Consider the following 12,793-nt stretch of genomic DNA (forward strand, 5'->3'; position numbering starts at 1 on the left):
TTAATGTTGTTTATTATGTCATATTAGATGCATTGTCCTAGATAAATAAGCCATAGAGTTGATATTAGTTTCATATTGAAGGACTATCTTGTCCTGCCTCTCTCATATGCCAACAAGAGTCTTCAATAAAGGTAAAACTGATTTAAGTGTTCATTTATCCATTAAAATTAGTGTTTTATATTTATTTTTCATTGTTTTCTGTATATAAAACTGTAGTATTTATTCTTTAAAAAAATTATTTTTTTGTGAATATTTTTGGGTGGAACAGATTAATTGGTTTTATGTTATTTCTTATGGGCAATATTGCTTCGACTTTAGGCCTAGCTCCTGGAATGGATTACGGCCAAAACTCGGGGTTCCACTGTACTATTATTTCTGTTGCAGTTGTGATCTTATGCAGTAAAAACAACATAATACATCACAACAATGAACTACAATTATGTATTCACTTTTATTTTTGTAAGATCTGTTGGCCTAAAAAAAAGTTGTTTAGCTTTTTGGGGGCTCCCAGGAACGTAACTCTATTTTTCCCACAAGTTCTTCAGTTTGTCTAACACGGTTTTGCCTAACACGGTGTTTTCAGGAACGTAACTACCATGTTAAATGACGGTCTACTGTACACTATACCACTATGTATTACAATCTATTATCAGAGACACTATCTTTCCTTTCACAGTATTTGATACTATGTATTTATTTGCACAAGGCACTGTTTAGGCCTATGGATTTCCCTCATGGGTGTGTGCACCACTTCCTGTACACCTCTTTCCTTTTCCTGCCTCAGTGGGTACTATTATTTACTGGATTAGTTCCAAGCACTGGAGAGATTTACTTTATATGTTTACTGGCACAGTTCTACACTTCTAGCATAAAAATACAGTGGACCCCTGAATTTCGTGATTAATCCGTTCCAGATAGTCTACCGAAAGTCTAACTTCACAAATTTCGAAACCATTTTCCCCATAAGAAAAAATGTAAATCCAATTAATCCGTTCCAGCCACTCAAAAGTATTAACAAAAAATAATTTTTTATACATTAAATATAGATTTACATACAGAAGAGAATGAGAAATTAAGTATAAAACAATAACATCACACTTACCTTTATTGAAGACTCTTGTTGGTGTATGGAAGACGGGAGGAGGGGAGAGGATGGAGAAGTTACACTATTGTTTGGAAGAGTAATCCCCTTCCATAAAGATTTTAGGTATCATGTCCTTATCCAGGGTTACTTCCCTTCTTGTTTTTTTAATGGCACTAGGACCAGCTTGAGAGTCACTGGACCCAGTGCACAATTATTATTATTATAATCAAAAAGAAGCGCTAAGCCACAAGGACTATACAGCACCCAGTGCACAAAAAAACTGTCCAGAGAGCTCTTGCAGCTCTACCCTCTACCACAATCACTACCACCTTCTACCATCACAACCACTACCACACTCTACCATGACAATCACTACCACACTCTACCACCATCACAACCACTACCACCATCACAACCACTACCACCATCACTACCACCCTCTACCACCATCACTACCACCATTCTCTACCACCATCACTACCACCCTCTACCACCATCACAACCACTACCACCCTCTACCACTATCACTACGACCATCACAACCACTACCACCCTCTACCACCCTCACTACCACTACCACCATCACTACCATGCTCTACCACCATCACTACCACTACTACCCTCTACCACCATCACAACCACTACCACCCTCTACCACTATCACTACCACTTTCGTATTTTTCTACATTTTCTTTGATTCTATCATGTTTCTCACCTTCTTTACCAAAGGGCTGGCACTAGAAGCTTTCTTTGGGCCCATGGTGGCTTATTTAGCAGTTGCAAGCACAAAATGGATTATTACGAAATGTATCGTATGAACACATGGGGTGATGATCACTTGCCCAGAAACAATGCCACACTAACTCTGAATGGTGTGTGGGAGCCTTTGTGTACACACGGCTGCTGGGAGGCTGCTTGGATGCGTTCCATACGACTGCCAAATTTCAAGGCAAATCACGACACTTGAGGCTATATTTTGACAAAAAAAAGTCTACTGTACCCTGCAATAATCCTTGAAAACTACAGAGCCACGTGGGAGGCACCACCACCACTACGCTACACTGAGTATAAGAATAGCAAGGTGTACCTGTTGCATATTTATGAGACAAAGACACCAGCAATTTTACCATTGTGTAAAACAGTCACAGGTTTATGTTTCACACTCACTTGACAGGACAGTTATACTGTACCTCCCTGGGGGGTTGTCTACCAACCTACTAATTACCACCACAACCCCAGAGCTGAGGAGGGGTTGTTGAGGTGGTTTGGACATTCAGAGAGTGTATAAATCTATGGAATAGGAGGTAGGTTATTGAAAGCAGTGAATTGTCTTTATGAGGATAGCGAGGCTCAGGTTAGAGTATGTAGGCAAGAGGGAGATTATTTCACAGTAAAAGTAGGCCTTAGACAGGGATGTGTGATGTCACCATGGTTGTTCAGTACAGCAGAACCCCGGTTTTCGTCTTTAATCTGTCCCAGAAGGTAGGTCAAAAACCGATTTGTACGAAAACTGAAGTAATATTTCCCATAAGAAATAATGTACATGTAAATCCAATTAATCTGTTCCAGACACCCAAAAATATTAACAAACAATAAATTTTATAGAGAATAACTATAGTGCTGCAGCTCTTCAGTGGTTAGCTCTTCCCTGTGGTTGTCCACCAACTCTTCCACATCCTGCCCACTCACATCCAACCCCATGGACTTCTCCAAAGCCACAATAGAGTCCATAACAGGCATAGGATTGTCAAGTTCATACTAATTTATATTTAGTAACAGAACTAGACATTAAAAAACATAATAAAAGTAAAATACATACACAGTACATTCATTACTTACCTTAAAATATTTGTAGTCTTAATGTAGGGCAAGAGGCGAGTAGTACTTATTTGTAGGAAGTCAGGTGTAGGTAGCCGGTAGGTAGCCTGAGCTACATAGCTATACGATATTTAATGTGGCCCAGAGCCATATTATTACCATTGACATACCATGTTCACAGAGTTTAATCTTTTATAACAACTACCTTTAGATACCATCATAAACCAAGAGAGAAATAATGAATAATTCATGCCGAGAATTGTAAACAAAAGCATTACGTATTAAGGGAAGTGACTGGGCCAACGCAGATTCATACACGTTTTCTCTGGTCAGAGAAAATGTAATGTTTTCCCTCCACCTGACTACCACTCCTCCGTAGCATATAAACACTGCATGTTTATATGGTATGTAATGTGTTTCTTATATAATTTTGAAGAAAATACCATAGATGGATTAATGAAAATGTCTATATTAATGTAAAATAAGACATTTAGTGTGCCCAAGAGTGATTATCATTATATGTTAATGCTATTACTATGGCGTTACGACTAGAGGGACACTTAGTGAACGAGTAACAAAGGCAGACTGAGTCATGAACGTATGAGCAACCACGTCCCACGGACATGTCTAGTACAGACGATTTCCAAGGGGATGTACGAAAATGGGGAAAATTTCGCCAAAAAGTGGTCGAAAACTGAACTGTATGATAACCGGATCAGACGAAAATCGGGGTTCCACTGTACATGAATTATATAACTGCATTTACTTTTCCAAACCCTTGGTAATTGTCAGAATGATTTAATAGCTGTGAAAAAAAATTATCCTGTCCTAAAATACAAAGCTATTAAAAGTTCCTGACTCAAATTTTCACGAGCTTTCTAAGTGATATATGGCGGGGGAGTGGGTCACGAAGGAGTGTACTGCACAGCATGGCAAGTTTCACTGTAGTTGGTCATTTCATTGAGGTTAGACAGGCATATTTCTGTTGTTAGTATGCTGTTGCTAATTTTTGTGTAACAAAATGAAATCTTAAAAAAAAAAAAAAAAAATGTGAAATTGTTTCAAACTTGCTTAAACAGCTAGTGAAACTCACAAAATGCTCCAGCAAGCATTTAACAGCAAAACAACAGGTCAGACGGAGTATTCTGAATGGTTTCCTCAATTCAAAGCAGGATGAACATTAGTGGATGATAATGAACATTCCACCAAAGACAGACACCAATGTTGAAAAAATAAGCTATTCATGAAGATTGTTGTCAGAGTATCCAGGGCATTGCAAGTGCTGTGGGAATTTCTTATGGGTCATGTCAAAGGATTCCTGTTATTCTACTGCCTCTTGTGAATAAGGCTATACAGTGGACCCCCGCTTAACGATCACCTCAAAATGCGACCAATTATGTAAGTGTATTTATGTAAGTGCGTTTGTACGTGTATGTTTGGGGGTCTGAAATGGACTAATCTACTTCACAATATTCCTTATGGGAAAAAATTCGGTCAGTACTGGCACCTGAACATACTACTGGAATGAAAAAAGTTCGTTAACCGGGGGTCCACTGTATTTGCATTTTTTAGGCCAATGGAATTCCACTTTCAACTTATTCTTCAATGAACACTGGAGTACAGTGGACCCTCGCCTAACAATGGCATTGCATAACGTTAAATCCGCCTAGCGATACATTTTAACGCAAAAATTTTGCCTCGCCTAGCGCTAAAAAACTCGCTCAACGCGATTCGTCCGAGACGCATCCACGTGCGGCCTGAGCCAGCCTCACTTGTTCCATGGGTGGCAGTGTTTACAAGCCAGCCTCCACGGTCACATCCAAGCATACAATCGGAACATTTCGTATTATCACAGCGTTTTTAGTGATTGCACCTGCAAAATAAGTCACCATGGGCCCCAAGAAAGCTTCTAGTGCCAACCCTACAGGAATAAGGGTGAGAATTACAATGGATATGAAGAAAGAGATCATTGCTAAGTATGAAAGTGGAGTGCGTGTCTCCGAGCTGGCCAGGTTGTATAGTAAGCCTAAACCAACCATTGCTACTATTGTGGCCAAGAAAACGGCAATCAAGGAAGCTGTTCTTGCCAAAGGTGCAACTTTGTTTTCGAAACAGAGATCGCAAGTGATAGAAGATGTTGAGAGACATTTATTGGTGTGGATAAACAAAAAACAGATAGCAGGAGATAGCATCTCTCAAGCGATCATATGTGAAAAGGCTAGGAAGTTGCATGAGGATTTAATTAGAAAAATGCCTGCAACTAGTGGTGATGTGAGTGAATTTAAGGCCAGCAAAGATTGGTTTGAGAGATTTAAGAATTGTAGTGGCATACATAGTGTGATAAAGCATGGTGAGGCTGCCAGTTCAGACCACAAAGCAGCTGAAAAATATGTGCATGAATTCAAGGAGTACATAAAGGCTAAAGGATTGAAACCTGAACAAGTGTTTAATTGTGATGAAACAGGCCTGTTTTGGAAGAAAATGCCAAGCAGGACCTACATTACTCAGGAGGAAAAGGCACTCCCAGGACATAAGCCTATGAAAGACAGGCTTACTCTGTTGATGTGTGCCAATGCTAGTGGTGACTGCAAAGTGAAGCCTTTATTGGTGTATCACTCAAACTCCCAGAGCGTTCAGGCAAAAGAATATCCTCAAGGCTAATTTGTGTGGTGTGGAGGGCAAACAGTAAGGCATGGGTCACTAGGGACTTTTTCTATGACTGGTTACACCATGCATTTGCCCCCGATGTGAAAAATTACCCAATTGAAAATAGATTTGACCTTAAGTGCCTCCTGGTATTAGATAATGCTCCTGGTCATCCTTCAGACATGGCAGAGTGACTTTCTGCAGACATGAGCTTCATTAAGATCAAGTTTTTGCCTCCTAATACCACTCCTCTCCTGCAGCCCATGGACCAGCAGGTCATTGCAAACTTCAAAAAACTGTACACAAAAGCTCTGTTTGAAAGGTGCTTTGTAGTGACCTCAGAAACTCAGTTGACTAAGAGAGTTTTGGAGAGATCACTTTAATATCCTCAATTGTGTAAACCTTATAGGTAAGGCTTGGGAGGGAGTGACTAAGAGGACCTTGAACTCTGCTTGGAAGAAACTGTGGCCAGAATGTGTAGACAAAAGGGATTTTGAAGGATTTGAGGCTAACCCTGAGAAGCGTATGCCAGTTGAGGAATCCATTGTGGCATTGGGGAAGTCCTTGGGGTTGGAGGTTAGTGGGGAGGATGTGGAAGAGTTGGTGGAGGAGGACAATGAAGAACTAACCACTGATGAGCTGCTAGATCATCTTCAACAGCAAGAGGCCACACCTGAGGAAACTGCTTTGGAGGAGGGGATAGAGAAATTGAAGAAGTTGCCTACTTCAAAGATTAAGGAAATGTGTGCAATGTGGCTTAAAGTGCAAACCTTTTTTGATGAAAATCACCCTCACACAGCTATTGCAAGCTGTGCTGGTGACTATTACACTGACAATGTTGTGAAACACTTTAGGAATGTCATAAAGGAACGGGAGGTACAGGCCTCTATGGACAGATTTGTGCGACAGAGGTCCAGTGGCTCTCAAGCTGGTCCTAGTGGCATTAAAAGAAGAAGGGAAGTAACCCCGGAAAAGGACTTCCCACCTAAAGTCCTAATGGAAGGGGATTCTCCTTCTAAACATTAACACCATCCACAGTCTCCTCCCATCCCATCATCATCACCAGATCTTCAATAAAGGTAAGTGTCATGTAACTGTGCATGTCTTCAGTTTGTGTGTATTAAAATTAATATTTCATGTGCTAAAAGTTTTTTTTTTCTTCATACTTTGGGGTGTCAGGAACGGATTAATTTGATTTCCATTATTTCTTAAGGGGAAAATTAATTCGCCTAACGATTATTTTGCCTAACATTGAGCTCTCAGGAACGGATTAATAGCGTTAGGCGAGGGTCCACTGTATTTGTACTGATGGATTTTGCCTTTCTTCATAAATACTTAAATCCATGAATCTGGCTTGTATCCAAGGCCTGTGGCTCTTTAGTAATCTTTAATGTAGAAATGTAGTGCAAACTAGGAGTTTCTCAAAAAATCTATCAGTCATTACTATTTATATATTTTCATAAATAAATTATTAGAATGCAGGAAAGTCTGCAAAAGAGGAGGTCTTAAGAAGAACAATGTAACCAAGTCAGAGCAATTTAATGTTTCAGAGAGGAGAATGAAATCAAACTTCATGAATATTTATGTATCCTTAAATGTCCAAGATGAAAACTAAAGGTCTATAAAAAGGCCCTTAAAGACACCTTTTATGTACAAAACAAGTTTATTTTATAAATACAACTTTATACAGTTATAATATATATCTATATGCATACAGTGTAGTAAAGAACATGTGAGGTGTACAATTTGTAAATTTGTTTTTTCTAAAAACACGTAAAAATAATAAGTGATCAATTGATTGAAAGACAGAAATCACATTAACACATGAAGTCTACACACATCTCCAGGAAAGTGGTCAGCACGGGACAGGAGCACGTCTAGCAATATCTGGCAATTTTTCTTCCCAACAGTGGTCAAAGACCTTCATTCCTATTCTCTTGGAGAATAGGGGTGAAAATCAAAGCCAATCTAGCAACATGTACACTTGCTTGAATGATCAAGCCTATACTGAGTTTGGAATGATGGTATATCACAAGAGAAAAGGTGATACTTCTTGTATCCCATGCATACTACATGCCAGGTACTATACAGCCAAGCTCCAGCCCCCAAAAAAGAGCAGAGATTGCACTCCATCCTCGTGCCCGGCACACACCAGAGAAGATACCAGAGTGTCAGTGATATAAACACTACTGGACAGAATCTTACAGCTTAGATGCCTTTGTACATGTGGGGAGTTGAATGGCAGTTAGACTGAGTTCTAGCCTGGAGTTTAGGATTTGAAGAGGGAGTGTACATCTGTTATCACAGCAAGCCACAGTGTAGGCAGCAAGCAGATAGTGATAGGCCATTTAGGGCTCTCAACCACCTGCCCACCTGAGCAAGGCACGGAGCTGGCAGCCATTAACCCTTCTCTTGAATAGGGTAGGCACCCTCAGTGGTCTCACAGCACTACAGTGTGCCACAGTAAGACCAAGCTCCACCAATGCCCTGGGTGATGCACGTGCATCACCCTCACAGCCACTACAGCCCAGTACCACCACCACCAGCAAAGCTACCCTCACAGCAGCAATGTCAGGTGGGGTGCACGGGCCAAGGGCAGCAGACCCGACCCTATGCTTTATGGCAGGACAACCTGTTGTGGCAGCATAAGGCCAGGTCAGATTGGGAAGGTCCAGCAAGACCAATTATTTCAAAGTTGGGCAGTTATTCATAACTATGTTCCAGGTACTCTTCAGTCTTAATTGTGACAGAGAGGTTGTGGGGCTCACAAGTTAAGTTCTGGGGTTGGGTTTCCATGGGAGCAGGAGAGGCATGGTACTGATGATGAATGGATGACATTGAGAGATCTGTGGGGCCCTCCTCCTCTTCCATTGGCGCAGGCTGTACAATAGGAATAGTATCCTTGGAGCGTGGGGATTGAAGAGGTGTGGAGCGCAGCATACTGATATTCTTGATGCTCTTCAATTCAGAGGGGTTACGAAGGAACTGGTAACAATGTCGCTCACCCTGTACCTTACGAAGAATATTGACACGGTAGTAATAACGTAAAGCACGAGACATCTTGTCATAGTTCATACTCAAGTGATTCTTTTGTATTCCCCAGAGGCGTGCCAATCCTGGTGGATCCACAATTTTAAACACCCCAGTATCACGGTTCTTCCAGGCAATGTGGCGAGAGTATCGTTGTTGTGGGTCATTTAACAACTGCTGTAGGAAATCCCACAGAAGGCGACCATTGGTTCCGGTTTCAACTGGCTCTTCATTTGGTCCTATAGGTCCCTGAGGTTGTAGTGATGGCGGCTGTGACTGATGCTGGTGTTGGTGTTGAAGCTGATGGTGTTGATGCTGTTGTAGATTATCCTGATGAGAGTTTACATTCTGGGCTGCTGCAGCTGCAGCGGCAGCAGCAGCAGCAGCAGCTCGCTGACAGTCAGTAATGTGTTTAAGGGAGGCCAAGGCATGGGCAGGGAATGCAGACACAGCACTGACATTATTTGGTGGTAGGGGAGATCGCTGTGGCGAAGAAGAATCTCGTGTTGAATCTTCCGAATCTGACTGACTGCCAGAATGAGCAGAACCTGTGGAGGCAGCAGAGGAATGGTGATAGGCTGCTGTGGAGGTAGAAGAGGTGGAGGAGGCTGTATCAGGGTGGCGGGGAGATCCTCCACTCTGCTCCGACGGTGCAGGACTCAGAGTGACAGAACCGCCCTGGTGCAACAAGTGGCTGAAATTATGTATATCATGGTTCATTATGGACCATGGCTGTCCAGGTGATGTGGTGAGAGGTGAAGGTGAGAGCAGTGGATGGTGAGGTGTGAGAGGGGACTGAGGCACCTGTGGGGCATCACGTAAAAGGAACTGAAGAGTGTTGTGCAGTATGTCTCCAGCCCCTGGAGCACGATCAGCCAAGTCTGATTTGGTCAGCATGCATAATGCCTTTCCTGAAAAAAAAAAAAGATGGTAATCAACCTCTATTAACACACTCCCATTTTATTCAATGTATGTATTTTAGAAACAAGCAATCATATTATTTAATAAAATCATATCCAACATATGATACCAGTCTTTTTATAGATCACAGCAGCTCTAGAAGTTTTCATGAAATTCAAGTTCCATTAACAGATAAAGGTTAATACTATCTGTACTTATATTCTAAGTATTGTACACCATCTAGTAACAGCAATAATAGAGAGATGACTTACCATTCATGCAAAACTTGGACAGTTCGATGGTTGGCAATTCAAACTCTCGCTCAAACCATCTGAGAAATGCTGTCACATCATCACGGGACCACATCCGCGGGTCTGCAGCTGTTAAAGACAAATCTAATTATAGCATCACACTTGATAATATATAGTACAGCATTTACAAAGTAAAAACTTAAAAAATATAATTTTTCAGTCAATGCCCCAAGCATCTATTAAATAACACTAGAGTTACACAGTTGATGCAAATCACCTTATAATAGTTTCTACTTACTTTTTTAAGTGCAATTAATGTTTTATGTTTACAAACTGTTGTGTGATTATTCTAAAGTGCCTCAATTTACTATAGCTCTTCCCTTCATGAAATAACTATATACAAAAGAAAGGACCAGAATGAATAAACAATCATAAGATGGTTTGGTTGTGTTCAAAGAATGGAGGTGAAATTTAGACAGGGTGAGTGTGTATAAATCTAAAGTGGATGGTAGGTTGATTAGAGAACACTGGACAAAGAATCTGTAGTAATGTGGCAGTGGTATCAAAAGATGTGGAGGTATGTTTAAGTGTTAGATGGGAATGGAAATAATGGGTGTTTGGATAAAGATATGCTGTTCAGGGTGAGCATTTTAGTGTTTGAGGGATTCAAGAAAACTGACAAGGCTGAGTGTGGGTAAACAAAAAGTGTATTTGTGTATGTAGTAGGCTGGTAGACAGCAACCACCCAGGAAGGTACTACTGTCCTGCCAAGTGAGTGTGAAATGGAAACCTGTAATTGTTTTACATGATGGTAGGATTGCTGGTGTCTCATAAACACGCAGGATAACAGGTATATCTTGCTGCTTCTGCTTGTGCTTAGGTCACACTACACAGGCATGCACACGCATATATACACACACGCCATCTGGGTTTTTCTTCTCTTTCCTTAATAGTTCCTGTTCTCCTTTATTTTCTTATCTCCATGGGAAAGTGAAAAAGAATCTTTCCCTCATAAACAATGCATGTTGTAGGAGGCAACTAAAATGCTGGGAGCAATGGGTTAGTAACCCCTTCTCCTGTATAAACTACTAAAAAAGAAGAAAAACTTTATAAAACTGGGATATTTGAGTGCATGGATGTAGTACAGATAAGAACGATATGATTGCCAATGTTATGAATGAAAAGAAGTTGGATGTCCTGGCTCTAAGCGATACAAAGCTGAAGGGAGTAAGGGAGTTTCAGTAGGGAGAAATAAATGGGATTAAATCAGGGGTATCTGAGAGAGAGGAAAGGGAAGGGGTAGCAATAATGTTGAAGGATTAGTTATGTATAAATTTAAGGATTATGTGGATTAAAATAAGGGTCAGATGCAAAAAGTGGGTCATAATAAGTGTGTATGCATCTGGGGGGAGGGGGAGGGGGAGATATATATATATATATATATTTTTTATTTTTTTTTTTTTTTTTCAACAAGTCGGCCGTCTCCCACCGAGGCAGGGTGACCCAAAAAAGAAAGAAAATCCCCAAAAAGAAAATACTTTCATCATCATTCAACACTTTCACCACACTCGCACATTATCACTGTTTTTGCAGAGGTGCTCAGAATACAACAGTCTAGAAGCATAAACATATAAAGATACACAACATATCCCTCCAAACTGCCAATATCCCAAACCCCTCCTTTAAAGTGCAGGCATTGTACTTCCCATTTCCAGGGCTCAAGTCCGACTATATGAAAATAACCGGTTTCCCTGAATCCCTTCACTAAATATTACCCTGCTCACACTCCAACAGATCGTCAGGTCCCAAGTACCATTCGTCTCCATTCACTCCTATCTAACACGCTCACGCACGCTTGCTGGAAGTCCAAGCCCCTTACCCACAAAACCTCCTTTACCCCCTCTCTCCAACCCTTTCGAGGACGACCCCTACCCCGCCTTCCTTCCCCTATAGATTTATATGCTTTCCATGTCATTCTACTGTGATCCATTCTCTCTAAATGACCAAACCACCTCAACAACCCCTCTTCTGCCCTCTGACTAATACTTTTATTAACTCCACACCTTCTCCTAATTTCCACACTCCGAATTTTCTGCATAATATTTACACCACACATTGCCCTTAAACAGGACATCTCCGCTGCCTCCAACCGTCTCCTCGCTGCTGCATTTACCACCCAAGCTTCACACCCATATAAGAGTGTTGGTACTACTATACTTTCATACATTCCCTTCTTTGCCTCCATAGATAACGTTTTTTGACTCCACATATACCTCAACGCACCACTCACCTTTTTTCCCTCATCAATTCTATGATTAACCTCATCCTTCATAAATCCATCCGCCGACACGTCAACTCCCAAGTATCTGAAAACATTCACTTCTTCCATACTCCTCCTCCCCAATTTGATATCCAATTTTTCTTTATCTAAATCATTTGACACCCTCATCACCTTACTCTTTTCTATGTTCACTTTCAACTTTCTACCTTTACACACATTCCCAAACTCATCCACTAACCTTTGCAATTTTTCTTTAGAATCTCCCATAAGCACAGTATCATCAGCAAAAAGTAACTGTGTCAATTCCCATTTTGAATTTGATTCCCCATAATTTAATCCCACCCCTCTCCCAAACACCCTAGCATTTACTTCCTTTACAACCCCATCTATAAATATATTAAACAACCATGGTGACATTACACATCCCTGTCTAAGACCTACTTTTACCGGGAAGTAGTCTCCCTCTCTTCTACACACCCTAACCTGAGCCTCACTATCCTCATAAAAACTCTTTACAGCATTTAATAACTTACCACCTATTCCATATACTTGCAACATCTGCCACATTGCTCCTCTATCCACTCTATCATATGCCTTTTCTAAATCCATAAATGCAATAAAAACTTCCCTATCTTTATCTAAATACTGTTCACATATATGCTTCAATGTAAACACCTGATCTACACATCCCCTACCCACTCTAAAACCTCCTTGCTCATCCGCAATCCTACATTCTGTCTTACCTCTAATTCTTTCAATTATAACCCTACCGTACACTTTTCC

The 12,793-nt window shown here is 40.8% G+C and overlaps 1 protein-coding gene across 3 annotated transcripts in view; it reads right to left on the bottom strand.

The window, feature by feature from the left end:
* Window positions 1-7,192: 7,192 nt before the first annotated feature.
* aop (anterior open) overlaps window positions 7,193-12,793 on the bottom strand; it is a 399,666-nt gene continuing 394,065 nt past the window's right edge. For all 3 annotated transcript variants that reach the window (XM_070089453.1, XM_070089451.1, XM_070089452.1), the window contains 2 exons: window positions 9,751-9,858; window positions 7,193-9,489 (listed from right to left, as the gene is read on the bottom strand). In XM_070089453.1, the coding sequence (XP_069945554.1) occupies window positions 8,252-9,489; window positions 9,751-9,858 (1,346 nt within the window). In that variant the 3' untranslated portion in view covers window positions 7,193-8,251. The remainder of the gene's footprint in view (window positions 9,490-9,750; window positions 9,859-12,793) is intronic.

Source organism: Cherax quadricarinatus, chromosome 28, assembly GCF_038502225.1.
Source record: "Cherax quadricarinatus isolate ZL_2023a chromosome 28, ASM3850222v1, whole genome shotgun sequence".
Classification (NCBI taxonomy): domain Eukaryota; kingdom Metazoa; phylum Arthropoda; class Malacostraca; order Decapoda; family Parastacidae; genus Cherax; species Cherax quadricarinatus.